At 33.8% G+C, this 15,133-nt stretch overlaps 1 protein-coding gene across 4 annotated transcripts; it reads left to right on the top strand.

Moving 5' to 3' along the window:
* Window positions 1–9,868: 9,868 nt before the first annotated feature.
* TM2D2 (TM2 domain-containing protein 2) lies at window positions 9,869–15,062 on the top strand. 4 transcript variants are annotated; one of them, XM_051213779.1, is made up of 4 exons: window positions 9,869–10,194; window positions 10,227–10,879; window positions 14,135–14,487; window positions 14,542–15,062. In XM_051213779.1, exons 2-4 carry the CDS (start codon window positions 10,705–10,707, stop codon window positions 14,863–14,865), a joined length of 852 nt encoding a protein of 283 aa, XP_051069781.1. In that variant the 5' UTR covers window positions 9,869–10,194; window positions 10,227–10,704; the 3' UTR covers window positions 14,866–15,062. The 4 variants fall into 4 exon arrangements, with proteins under 4 accessions (XP_051069781.1, XP_051069780.1, XP_051069782.1 ...); XM_051213778.1 differs by having other exon boundaries at window positions 14,523–15,062; XM_051213780.1 differs by having other exon boundaries at window positions 9,869–9,974; window positions 10,669–10,879; window positions 14,135–15,058.
* Window positions 15,063–15,133: the final 71 nt, after the last annotated feature.

Below are 15,133 nucleotides of genomic sequence, written 5' to 3'. Positions count from 1 at the left end.
CCAACAATAATAACTTCTTGAACTGATACTGTAAATTAATTTGAATATTCCTAATCTATTTATTATAAAGCAATTCAAAAAATTGATGGAGATCCTTAAATTTAAGTACATTAACGCTTCAACCATTAACGAGATTTTAAACATCTAAGTAGTATATCAATAAATTTCTAAATAATAAATATTGAAAGATTTACCAGGCACGTAGATTTACTTATTTACTTACTTACACCTGTTACTCCTCGTGAAGGAGCATAGGCCACTCACCAACATTCTCCATCCAACCCTGTCCTGGGCAAGCCTTTCCAGCTCTTTCCAGTTGTTATTCATCCTTTTCATATCTGCTTCAATTTTCCAACTCAATGTGTTCTTTGGCCTTCCTCTTTTCCGTTTCCCTTCAGGATTCCAAGTTAGGGTTTGCCTCATGATGCAATTTGGGAAATAAATGATTTTGTAGTGTAAACATAATAGTCAGTTGAGTATTTATGGGGAACAGAGACTACTAACCATTATTCTTCATTTAGTAGTGCATTAATTTGGAAGTGAAATATACAATTAAATAGAAAAAAATGTACTAACAATTCTTCTTTTGACTTATATTTACTTACTTATTTATGCCTGTTACTCTTCGTGATGGAGCATAGACAGCCAACCAGTTTGACTTATATTTATAAACGTTAAAATCAAGTCACTTAGTATGATTCTATTTTATTTTCAACCTAAATAACAAATATCAAATGAACACTATTTAATCTAAAACCTGTTTAAGGATGAAATATCAAAATGTTACTTATTTACGTTACTGTATATGACGTCCGTAACAGGTTTCTTCAATGGAAGTTTTGTAACAGTCCGATGATAAGTTTCACCAACCAAAAAAACAAAAAAACAAATAACAGTCAGCTAAAGAACTACTGGAAATCATGAAGTATTAGACCATGTTAGTAAGTAACTTTAATCATCTGAGTATTAGAGATTAATCTTTAATGTTTTTATATATGTGAAATGAATAAGTCTGGAGTAAAATAGTTAATTCTTACTTACTAACAGAATATAATCTTACTTATGGTAAGATTTCAAGTTATCAGTTCTTAGTCTCATAGATAACTTTTGGCTGTTCACTTTGCTAAGAACTTTACAAGTACAATGCATCATCAGTACAGTGCTTTAAATTTGATCAATAACTCTTCGACTGATTTCTATTCCTGAAAAAAAATCCGTCCCTTTAATAGACTTTTTTATGTACAATATTTCTGTAATAAGACAATGGTTATACTCAATAATGAACATTTCATTCATAGGTTTAACATTATATGAAATCATTATTATTCATTATTGTTGTGACTTTATACCCAACTACTTATCATGTGATTTATTCACCCACTGAAATATGGCTTATTCAATCTTAGTACTGTGTTAAACCAATGACAGTCAACCGGTATGATCGGCCTAGCGTCTTTATTAGTTCTTTGTTCGACTAGCCTATCCAATTGAGTCCATGATGCCAATAACAGCTTTCACTATGAGAATCATTTATTTCAAACATACTTGATTTATATATCAACCAAACTGACTGCATCATACCATAAAATAGGAAATAACATTTATACAAGATCAAGCCAAAACATCGCTGCGAACCTTGGGAGACTGTAATCAATAAACTGGACATAACTTAAGAACAGTAAATCGTATAATAATAATAATAATCTATAGATCAAAATGAAGCTTATCATAAGAGGAATATAGATATACACAATTTAGTTACTGAATAGTTATTCCATGAGAACATATAGATAATATTAGTCCATTAATAGGTCTCAGAAGTTACTCGTAATTTAATAATCTTCATTAGAATATAAAAAAACTATGTTTTTGCTTTTTTTTTCTAAAAAAAATTAACATCTAGAATAGTCTTACAATATTTAATGCATAACTTCAATAATGAAATACATACCCATTCATTTGTAGTGATGGCAATAATAATGATTAATCAATTGATCATAGTTAGTTTACAGTTGTGCAAAATTATTTCTAATTTTATTGTTCTAAAAGAAAAACAAAAAAAAAGACAATTCAATGAAACTTCTTTTACACAAATGAAAATAATACCAGCAATACTACTGATTATAATAATAATAATAGTAATAGTAATAATAATGGTAATAATAGTAATAGTAATATAGTAATATATGAATAACTAGTAATAAACTTTTCAATGAACAGCTTTCTTAGAAACTAATTATACTTCTGAAAAGAGAAATTTGATTTATAAAGAAACAAAAAAAAATCACGAACATTGAACACATAAAAATGAATTTGATTTTTATGAGAGATTGATGTTCGACTAGTATGTTTTCTTCTTCTTCTTCTTCTCCATGGTTTGTGTTGATTTTTATCGTTTTCGTTTTTCTTCTTTTTTATGTAAGTGGTTATAAATTTTTTTGTTGGAAAAAATGTTGCTTTCCTGCATTTTCATTTTTTCCTGTTTTTTGTTGTTGCTATTTTACATTGATATTAACTTTTAGGCGCATAGTAATAATAATAATAATGGTGTGTGTGTGTGTGTACTGGATTATTTTTGATTTCATTGGTGAGCGTATCAACTCGTAATTGGACATTAAATATTTTAATTGTGAAAAAAGGGGGTGGATTTTTCTATTTAATGTTCAGGAAAGGTGACAAGAATGAGAATTACAATCAAAGTTGAAGCTAAACCACCACAAGACTGATAGGTCGTGGGTTCGAATCTAGCGGGGTGGGCGGGATCGTGGATGAGCACTGACATGGAGGGGTCCCATACTAGGACGAAACGGTCATCCAGTGCTTCCAGGTTTTCCATGGCGGTCTAACTTCAATTGACTCATGATTTCAACTATTGAAACTATTAAAATCTCCACAAAACCCCTTCTGATATTAAAAAAATCACTGTGTTTTAGCTATTTTATTTGGTTAATTTTTTTTCTTTCTAATATTTCGATGGCTCTGTTAAAGTCCTGTTATCATCAAATTACTGTCAATAGAATATTTTTCACCTATTTTTAAAAAAAACTTTGCACTTGATAATATTTTAATAGTTTTGTTCATATTTGTAAGGTGTTTTATTTTTTGGTTATTAATATTAACCGCTGAAGCTAATCAGTCTCTATTAGAATGTCTTTCTATTATCATTTACCTACAAGTTTTAATAAAAAGATGGATTGTGGTTAGTAGTCGAATCCAGAATTCATATTCTATCCTATATATAACTTATCAGCTGGATATACATGCATTTTACCGTTAGTATTCACAATAAGCCTACAGATGAAAAATCCAAGATAGGGAGAAACACATGTCTTGGATTACGGTACCAGACACAATCCAATCTTACTAATAAATTTAGCATATAGTTTGAATTTATTCGTAAATAACTCATGATTGAAGAACATTAAATAGATATCATATCCTAGTTAATGACTTATCAGTAAAATGATCTCGAAATACCTACAATGAAACCTATAATCCAATTAAACAAAATAATGTTTATCCATACTTCATATGATCAAGTAATGAAGATCCAGGGTGTCCTATCAGTTGTTTTTACTTACATAGAATTAAACGATGACAATTTTCTGTTGTGTATACTCTGATATTTCAGAATTTCCACTAAGATAAATTAAAATTAAAACAGGAAATTGATTTCCACTCGCGTTTTTTTTTCTTGCTTTCATGAATAAATAATTCTAATTTATTTTTTATTTACTTTTAAATTTATCTCTTCTTAAATCCCCCCCCCATTTTTATGTGTTTAAAAAAAATGAAAAAAAACGTTTACAAATATTTAGGAGGGAATAAGTATAGTCTATATATTTATATAAACATGTACTAATATTGTTGCTTTTAATAAGGAATTATACTCACTGTAAATAGGTTAAACGCTTAGATGAAATAGTTATGTTTACTATCCCTTCTTATGAGATGGTGATAAATTTATCAATCGTCTATAGTAACACAACTGTATACACATGATAGATGTTTATTAACTGACCACAAATGACTTCATTTTATGAAAATTTTTCTATTGAAATTAAACTCAACACATTGGGAAGCTTATCCTCTGTATTTAGTTCATTTCCGTTTAAATTTGTTCATAAATGTTTATTTATGAGTGTATACACTAAACAAACATGATTGATGTATGGAAATATTTGATTTACTAATATGCAAGTGCTTGATATAGTTTGTGATAACAAAAACAACAGTAGAAGTACTACTGCCATTATTATTATTATTATTATTATTATTATTATTGTTATTATTATTATTATTATTATTATTATTATTAGTAGTAGTAGTAGTAGTAGTAGTAGTAGTGGTAGTAGAAGTAGTGATAACAATTTGGTCACTTAAAGACCTCCCTTGTGAAAATGCCAGATTGATTCAAACAATAACTAACAAAATATACACTACTATGCCAATTAAGTTAAATATTTATAAACTACATTTATTTGTTATTTGTTTATTCCAATAAATTAGTACACAATACTGTGGTTGATTGACTGTAATAGTGTATAGTTCTTGGCACAGTTGCACAAACTTGTTTGGACTGTCAGGATTTTTAATGATGAAAAGAAAAATTCTTAATAGCAATAATAATAATAAACACAACAACAAAGGAAATAATAAAGAAGCATAATTAATAGGATAACATTAGATGTAACCATATTTCTAGTCTTCAGCATGTCACTGAATGTTTCCAGCAGTCAATATTGTGAGTCATACAAGAACTTGTTCCATAAAATGAGAATATGTTCTTCATTCTTCTGTGTAGCTGAACTTAATATTCTTCTGCTAATCATCTTTCATCATATGAAACCTCGTCAGAATTATGCTAATTTATGCCTGAAATTTATGGCTTTCGTAATATTTGATTTATATTTAACATTTTGTTCATTTGAAATATAGTCGGAATTCATTTTTTGCATTATTTACCATTCTGTTTATTAATCTTGAGGAACTATTTCAATGTTTAACCTCGATTTATATTGTATGGATGGAGATTTCAAAATCCGTAACTAAAATCTCTAGTAGGTTATTACGAAGAAACTAAGCGCGAAGGATGAGGACTTTATTTTAATTAGTCAAAAGAATATGTCATTAAAAAAAGCTTAGTAATCAGGTAGTTTTAGTGCCCACAGTTAATGGATGGAACAGAAAACATTATTTGAATAGATTTTTTTAACTACTCATTAGTAGCTAACTACAAAATACTAAAATATACGTGCGAATGAGCTGGAGATTTAAAGCTAAGCTGGATGCTTTGCTGGTATTGTGTCCTTTGAGCTAAACACCTACAGCCCCTGCTAAACGTGCATGAATTTTAACTTCAAATGAAGAAGGCTAATGCTTGAGGTAGGGATTTTTCATAATTCTCTGACAAAAGAGCTTCTGATATAGTATAGTATTTCATGGATTGACAACAACAAAGTATGGTTCTGAGGATTTAATTCACCGAAAGAAGTCACACTAATAATAAGTATGCCATGCATCTAAATGAGATCACATAGGTGTTGCATGGTGATATATGTCTGTGTACATAACGAGATTCGAAAACTATTACGTCAGCTCGTAGTTGCTAATAACCGTTCAGTGACCGTTGGTTCAACTGTCCCGGTCCACGACCTAAATAAAAAACAACTACGACCACCAGTATACCTTTGTTGAAGTGTGACTTTTTTCAAAAGTAACCACTGATATTAAACATTCGTACTCTCTAGACTGCATGAGACGTTTAATTTATTTTTACATCAATTCAAATATCAAACGAATCATTTTAGCTCAGTTTACCAATAATAACACCAGGTTTGGAAAGAACAAAAACAGGTTATTTGAAGATACATTTGTGCAGGAAACATCAGATGATGCTGCCCAGGTACATAAAGGTTTCCACATCCTCCAGAGCTTCCCCATCAATCAGTATTTGGTTGGTTCTGTCTGTGTGAAATTTCAGGATTCCTCTATTTCCCCTGTGTCTGTTGAGGCTTATTGCTGCAGAGGCTGCTGTTATATAGCAAACATATATGGTATAAACTCATTTTTTATTAATCAACCAATATTTTTTAAAGTCATCTTTAGCCATTTGAACGATAACCGGAACAACAGACAATATAAATCCATGAAATGTTAGGACAGTTAGATCATCGGCGAGACTGAATATCATGGGTCCGACCATCAGTTTGCGGGGTCATGGATAAGCATACCGGAGTCCCATACTAGAGTGAATCACTTGTCCATCACTCTAAGGTTATGATTGATTTAGCAAAGATCAGTTCGTGATGGCACTGAATTTAAAAAACTTCCACAACCCCAAGCCGACAAAGTGAAGGACCTGGAGTATGATTCAAACAGCTTGGAAAAATTGAAATGGTCACATTGTTTTATGTATATTTTGCTTTTGTACACGATTTTTAGCCTTTTGTGGAGCCTCAAATGATTCCGATTATATCGTTTGATAGATCTGTAGCGTGGTGTCGAGTCCCGGTTGACTATAAACACCACTACAAAGGAACACGTGCCAGGATATCCATAAAATCCCCTGGAAGCCAAATATCAGAAGGCAGTTAATGGACCAAGTCGAGATATATTTGCTGGCGATCTCGTGGTATCGGAACAATACCAAGATCGTGCCAGGATACAAGCTTGGTTACTGAGCGCAACCGGACTCGCGCAAGGTCACAATCGAAGTGAGTATAATGGATGTTTTTAGCACAGTTAAACAAAGAGCACATTAAAACAGTCACTGGTACAATTGGTTATAACAATTATTGTTTTCATTAAACCAATCGACTTCTCGTGATAAAAGTAAGTCACTACAGATCGTTATTGAAACATACATGTAGCCAATCCTCGTATATCAACACTGACTTAACTTGAGTTACTATATAACGGAAAGGATTTCGAATACGTATATATTGTACAATCATTTATCTGAACTGCCAATCAGAAGAACAAAACGAAGGAAGCGGTGAAAAAAATTGAGGTGGAATGACGCTCAGAGGAGAAGGCATATAAGCCAACTCGATTTAATCAAGCGTTAATCGATATTTATTGTCACACAAAAATAAGTTACAGACATGTGATGAATGGGGTAAGAAGTATACACATACGCTCATATAAGAACAGTCAAGCTTAGTGAGTAAATAACTGACAAGATCAGAACGTGACGCAAGAAGAATGAGTAAAGCGACCTGTCCAAAAACTAAAGGAAGTTATGTGGGTTTACCATAGTAACCGACACTATAAGCATATAAGTGTTTTATAAGATCATCAGTAGTGGTTGGTGGGTCTTGTTATGATGGGTCAGATTTCGAATTTTATCTGTACGGTTTTTAAGTACGTTATGTGTTTTTGTTCCTTCATATTACTTAAACTTAGATTAATTTTGATTTCGTTATTTATTCTCTGGAGAAGTGGCTTGCACTGAGTCAGAAAACGTCAGAAAATTTAATTTTTCTACTCATCGGGATATTACAAATATATTAATTTATTGATAACAATCTATCCAATCCCTAATTTACTCGAAATCATCAAGCCACGCCTTGGTAATAATACCTACGTTTTCATATTTGCTACCATGTCGGAGTTTTTGCAGTGAACAATATGTATCAAATATCCACCTTGGTGTCCTTTTATGATTCCGCCAAATTTTACTGGTATTTATTGGTTTCTCTGTAAAATCTGAAAGAACTAGCTGGTTTAGCAATTACAGTTCTGGTGTGAAGAGAACAATGAGGGGATACTGAAGAACAACGGAATATATTTTTGGGGACACTGTTTCACTTGATTCCAAGTCTGAAAATAGTAACATTTTTAGTTTTTTTTTCTCTGGTTTATTCCATAAATTTAAGCTTCTGTTTGATGTATAATCTACATCTTTTTTCTTCCTTATTTCGAAATTATTGTAATTTAAACATAATCCTCTGAACTCCACTGTTCTCTTCTAATTTCTAATTTGAAAATAGTTGTCTTTTTGAACTCCTTGTCCATTGTAGTCGTTCTGGTTGCCAATTTATTCATGCCTTTATGCATTGATATGAATCAGAGACAAACCGATTAGTGTTCCGGTCAACTCGTTTTTTTCTCGTCCGTCAAGAAAATAATTTTCATTCCCCCCAAGGCTTTTCAGTCATAAATCAGACTCTTGCATCACTAGCCTCAAGGCTGAACTAGATAACTAACGTGATATGATGGAAAGAAAAGTCAAAATTCGATTGATTTACTCCATATGAGTTATGTTCGGCATTACTTCCGTTTTGATCCAATATAATGATTACTCAATGTAGTATTTATTTTATTGTCTCGTATGATATTTCATTCTGTATAATATACTATATTCTTGTATTCATTTGACATGAACTATGCTCAGTATGTGATTTGTTATGACTCTATGTATTTTTCATATATATGGTTTCATCTTGATTATTAATCGAAATAGGTGTACGACCAATATATAATTGAGTGTATTTTCTACTAGAGTCGTCGTGTTTTTGGGTCAATAAATCTTCACTTACACTAGTCTTTGTGTTCTTACTTTCGCGTCGTAGGAATTGCAGAGATCCTTCGTTTCGAATATAAGTGATAATCGTTTCCGACACGACAATCAGCGATGACCAGATATGTAGGTGGCTTTCAAACAACAAGACATATCAGTACCTAGGTCTCAAACTTATTCAGAACAAACTCTGCTGTATGTTATTAGACAGAGGGATCAAAGACGTAGCAAGGTTACATGCATCGTCCATATCAGCCAAAGATTGTTTGTTAATCTTGATGACCTGTCGCTCCTCAATTGCAGTTGAACTTTGCATCCCACAACTATCCTAGGGTTTTTATATGAACTGAAGAGCTAGATAGCATAGATAACATATACGGCAACATCAATGAAAATAACACTAAAATGGTTAAGATTCTGAACAAAGCTGGTACAAGATCCAGAGATGAAAATTACTTTTGGCTGCTTGTATTGTAACTTAATGAATTTTCGAGCCCATAGTGACGTTTCCAAGGTCTCAATAAATATCCAAATCCCACAAAACTTTCAATTATAAATACTGACTTACAGCAAAAAATACTCTGGTTCAAAGGAACAAGTTGAGTTTCCCTGGCAACTTGAATAGGGACATTAGATATTTGTTGTTCCAGTTTGGATTTGTTCACGATAAAGCTTCAGTACTCTTTTAATCAGAGAATGATGTTAATCACTAACGTAAAATGACTACATGGGTGGTCGATAACTATTGAAGTTGGGCGGGAAAAATGTGATCTCCATTGAAATCATAGCGCTTGGTTGGAGAATAACTTGTACTACCTTTTCGGGGTATCCCTGTACTAGAGCTACTTTGATGACTGCATATAATAAACATGCTACTAATCAAGGAATGTGTGGGTAAGAATAAGCTAAAGGAAGTCGGGGTGAAACCACCACCACACGGGATAATCGATGACGTGCAAATGAATGAAGATGTTAGTCAGTCATGACATTGGTGAGGTTCGACAAACTGTCCAATGTAAAGTGATCTATCGTGTAAGGCAGAGATTTGTGGTGGGGCGAATTTTCTGCTGTTACGTGTTTTCAGTTTGGAACACATATATGATTGGCTGTGCATAACTGATTTGAAACTAGACCGTCAGCAGTACAAGAAGCACTCAACGCTTAAGCTATCGAAATCCCCCTTGGGGCCATAGCAGATGATGTTTTATTTACCAAATTACATTTGTAATCAAAAATGTTTTTTGAACTTTAGACTCTGACAACCATTATGAATCATAAGAGTGCTCGTAAAATGCAACGTAGAGTTTGTTTCACATGAACAGAAACTTCGACTTCACATGTTATATTGGCAGTGTTTGAATCTTCCAAAATTGTCACTATTTTATGGTACTCATTTTAAGCGGACCATTCAACCCTCTGTTTGTTGTTCATGTATTTTGGGGATTGTTTTGTAATTACGTCGCTGAATTATGTTATACTTATTTTTCCTTTTCTCTGGATATCTGTGTTTAGCAACTACCTTAACATTCCGGTTGTAGAAAACTTCAAATATTCTGATAATCATTCGGAATTATTTGATGAGTCGACCGGTTTTTCTTATGACCCCATGAGTCCTTTGGTTAAATGCTCTTATCTTCCTCGTCATTCCATTTGGTGTGAACCTCCCTTAGGTGGGTATCTTGTTAACTGTAATATCTGTTAGATTTAAGAAGTAACAAGTCGCAATACGATGAATTGAAATACGGATGTTTAAAATGGGGCGGAAAAGCGACAGATTCGGTTATGCTCACATCACTTGTGTGTCATGCTTTGGACAATATTGAGTGCTACGGGAATCGTACCTTTTTGTTACCCGATTATCCCTGCCTTCATTACAAAGGACATTACTTTGTAACAACATTCATATACAGCTTACTACTAGGATTTTTTGGTGTTGACCGGCTATGTCTGGGTCATACTGGTACAGGCCTCGGTAAACTCCTAACGTTGGGTGGGGCCGGTATTTGGTGGATAGTGGATATCGTCCTTCTCATTCGTGGCGATTTGGGTCCAGCTGATGGGAGTTCCTGGATGCCATTTTACTAGAGTTATGTAAAATTGCTCATTAAAAAACTTAATTCCTATTGTCTTGCTTTGTTTTTAAGGTATTGGCTGGTTTAAAAATCACAGCATTAATTTGAATGTCAGGAAGTGATTTTCGTCTGCTTGATGATGACACTCAGTTCATGGACAAGTATCCTAATGGGCTTTCTTTAGTTGATTTGCTGCCATTTTATGACTCCATCGCTAAAAATGAACCGCTTAAATTAGAATGGGTTTGTCCAGGGAAGATCGATCCTAACGTTCAGAGGGAAAGTAAGTTTGATGCAAACTTAGGGAATAATTTGTTCTGTGGTACTTATCCCTAAATTTTTTCAGTAATTTATGTGGTTCGTCGTTCACTGCCTTTACGGGAGTCGGAACTTCCGGACACAATATACTCCATTCAAATTCAAACGTGCCCGGCTATCTATTTGTTAGTAGGAGACTTGCTACGTACGAATATCCTTTCCAATTAACCTGTTTCCGCCAACGTCTCCACAAGTGCTTAAGGAATAACTCCGAATTTCTAATCAACTGCTTTGGATGTAAATGATTTTATATGACTATGGGCGGAACCAATCACAGTCACACGGATTCCTGCTCTCTATTCATCTTATCTATTCTTACACACTGGTTTCCTCAATATTCTTTTTGCTAGTTACCTATGTCTTTGTCTTGGAAAATGTTCTACCTTGGATCGTTAACGAGTTCCTAATGTCAAGACGTTTGAGTAGTTGTAACAACTCAGTCGTGATAGTTAGTTGTTAAGTACCTTTGCCTTAGTTACTTGTGGATGATTCTTTTAAAAGCTGAGTTCTCCATGCTTGTTATTTTTATGAAATAGTGAGATGATGGACAATAATCGGATTTAAAGTATCTGAAATGTTAATTGTAGCTCAGTCAGTCAGATACAACGTAAGACCAGGCACATATGTTCAATATACTTGTCCTCTAATTGATAGACGGATATCACACCTTTACCATAGGTGACGTAAATTGGCGAAAGCCAAACGATCTTTTTGCGGTTCACCAATCTCTAGCTTAACATCGCTTAAAAACATCAGGATACTCACATAAGGACTCCCATTTCTCCATACTGAATTCGCAGGTCATCTTTTGTAAGGATAGATTATGCATCCTTGAAATAGCAAACTTTAGAATGAGTTTGTGAGGTAAAACTGGAAGAATAGAACTAATGTTCTGCTTTATTCTACTTTAGGATATGCAGTGTTTAAAACAGTTCATTATCTGGCCATGCATATCTACTGTTTAGAATTTTGCGCGAAAAATTATGTGGTATGATATCTAGGTAACACTGGGTTCTTCGAGTGAAGCACTTAAAGGTCTAAACGTAGACAGTAAGATCTCATTTGTACTTTGCGAATAAGTAAGAAGTCAAGGTATTTATTTGGCTTAAATCTCGGTTAGGTTGCTATAATTTTTACTAAAAAAGAGGTTGATTCCGTCATTTATCTTAGAAATACTATTTACATAATGGTTAGGTCAAGATTTCTATATTGCTTGCATTAGATGTCGTTTCCCATACTGAAATAATAAGCGTTCGAATCATATGATAAGACTTGGGTAGAGTTTCCGTATAGTGACCAAAACTTTCGTTACGTTGTGTACTCGACTGAAGTTTACTCTTCCATAACTAATCGTAAACCGAATCGTACTTGATCGAGATAAACCCCCGAAAAATAAGATATACTAATCAACAAGATGTACTGTTTCGTTTCGCACCCGTTCATTATGTAACATCGTCGTATTTTATCATATTGAGACTTCACTAAAAGGGTTGCTGTTTAAAAGTAAAACCGCCAAGCTAGATTTTTGTGTGCCTATTAAAGTTATTCATTGATAGTTTGCGTGGGACCCGACACGAGTCGGTCCAAGTTGACACAAACTCAGCATGTACAAGATAAACGGTGAAGTCAAAATAAATAAAACAAATTAGTGTATGAAGAAACATCAAAAATGTCAATTGAAACTGGTATCTGGATTTGGTGTGTAGATATATAATCGATGAACGTGTGTTATTGCGGCTGTTACCTAGTCGCTTACCATAGATTACGACTGTCACGCAGATTCTATCCAGGGAGTCTCGTCACAGACTTTACTCAGACAAACAAGAAGTGTTGTGGTCTAGTTTGATGTCTTTGTTTGGCCACCTCTAACCTATTCCCATGCTCGCCATCACTATATGCCGAGGTAGGTGATGGCGTAACGTTCATAACTCATGTCTCAGCTAAGCTGGTGAAGATACCTTACTCATAATTACTCACTAGGTCGCTCCATCAAATATGATCAATTTTTTGAAGATATCTACAGTCGAATACTCGTCGCCTGTACATATCTATTGCCCTAGCCCATGTTCCTCACCCATAGGTTAATATATGAAGAATTTCTGCAGAAGTTGGCAAATATTCAGGTGTCTTTGTATCTGTTGAGATTTTGAAATCTACCAGAGCTACTAAGACTTGAGGGGAGTGAAGTACACGGTGTACTCAATTATATCACTCTTTTTGGTTAAAGTGAAAAACCAAAATATTCTGCAACAACCCAATCTGTATTAAATGTCAAATAGCCGTTGAAATGGAAGATATGTGTGAATTGTATTTGGCTTTATGTCTTCGTGGTAACGGTCATGTATAATGGACTCCTGAATTAAGCAATAAAAGTGAACTGTAATAAAACAATCAAATTATGTGGTTGGGATGTGTTACTATCTACCGCTGATTAGCATGTATACTGATTTAAAACAGAATCTACGTGTTGATAAGCGATACTTAGTATTCGTTAGTTAAAACAATCTGAGTCGTTTTAGTTTTCGCTTATTTGTATTAATCCCTTTAGTTTTGTCTCACTCAATCCGTGTTAAACCTGATTATTATACTTTAGTACTAGGTCCTGCGTTACATGTGTCTTTCGGTCCACGCAGTCAATTGCACTGTTTGTTCTTGATAGCTTGTAATTTGAGCCGTAGCTTGTGTTCAAGCATTCTTTCTTTGTATGGAACAAACTGATACGTAACAGGGGAAGAATGAAGCTTGATAGTTAGGGACTACTGTTGAATGGTCGATGACCCATAATTATCATATCCTACAATCGTCTATTTGTTAAGTGACTCATAACCGTGTTTATTCTCGTGTTCAGTATTTTGTATGTGCGCATTTTATTTAGTTAAAAAGAGATCTATTTTGCTGGGCGAATACCTATTTTGTGATATCAGTTCAATTGGAGGACCACATCAATAATTCGTTCTCGTGAGTAATCACTCGATCACCTCAAGTGATTGCATACCGCCTATCGACTAGCATTAAACTCATTTACTTAGTCCAAACGCCCGTTCGGAAAAACCTCATAATGCGAACTGATAAGGAATTTGGTGTATTTTATTAACTACAATTATCATCAGTTTGTACTTTCAAATCGTCTTTATTCTAATTTGCTCTCATCAATTCTCTTGTGGTTAGCTGTAGACATTCAACATTCCTTTTTCTTCATTTTCTCAAAAAAAATTTATAGCAACCAAAATTCGTACCGAAACAAATGATAATCCTGCCCCGAAGGTTTCAGAATCCTTAACTAGTATTGTAAAGCTAAAGGAGTTCGACTTTGATGAGTCTCCAAATCAACCATCTATTCCTTCAGTTCCACTTGGTGCTGCTGCTCAAAATGCAAACTTGCCACTTAGACGTCTAGCAGGCACTTCCAGACATCCGCCTCGTCAACCGCGTGTAGCTAGTATGGATAAAATATTAAATGACTTTTTCAAAACGCGCAAAGAGCCTTCTTCCCCTGCGGTTGTGACTGAAATATCCACTTCATCTATTGCTCCAAGTGCTGTACATTGTATTCCATCGTCTGAAATTTCCCAGGTAACTAATATTTTCACTGAGACAAACAACAGCAGCAATAATAACTCCGAACAGGATAAACAAGAAGCCCTTGTTGCTGAACTAGCTAAAGCTTCAGTGTCACCACAAGTTTATAATCATCCAGATAATATACCTTCAGATTTCACACCACACGACAATTCTAATGTACGAATTACCTCAATTGATCAGGAGATTTCTGCTTCTGTTGTAAACATTTGTGATGAAAGAATAATGGAACGTCATAAATTAGAAGGTACAGACCTTTATATTAATAACACTAATTCTTCCGATTACTCTGCCATGAATGTTTCAGACATTCCATTCACCTCTATTACTGTAAATAATATGTCCCAAAGTGAGAATGAGACACCACATTAGAGTTACTTAATAGGTGTGGTGTAAATCCCAGTTAATAGAATATATTTTCAAACTCTGCCAACTAAATAGTCGCATTTTTGTGAAATATTTATTTAGCGAAAAAACAAATGCATAACTGTACATAGAATTCTTGTACACTGGATACATTTTATGTGGTTGTTTTTCTGTTATTTAAATAAATAATCGACAGGTATTCACATTTATTTCTTATCGTCATCATTTGGCACCACGAGAGAATCCGAGATCGTTTGAAATACTTCTATAGTCT

This window comes from Schistosoma haematobium, chromosome 3 (genome assembly GCF_000699445.3).
Source record: "Schistosoma haematobium chromosome 3, whole genome shotgun sequence".
Lineage (NCBI taxonomy): Eukaryota > Metazoa > Platyhelminthes > Trematoda > Strigeidida > Schistosomatidae > Schistosoma > Schistosoma haematobium.
This window is presented reverse-complemented; position numbering and strand designations above follow the sequence as displayed.

What these genes read in the sequence shown, in the direction of transcription:
- TM2D2 (XM_051213780.1), top strand. Translation starts at nt 10,705, where the DNA reads ATGTCAGGAAGTGATTTTCGTCTGCTTGATGATGACACTCAGTTCATG. An exon ending in TCCTAACGTTCAGAGGGAAA is followed by an intron (nt 10,880 to 14,134) that starts GTAAGTTTGATG and finishes AAAAATTTATAG; the next exon opens with CAACCAAAATTCGTACCGAA.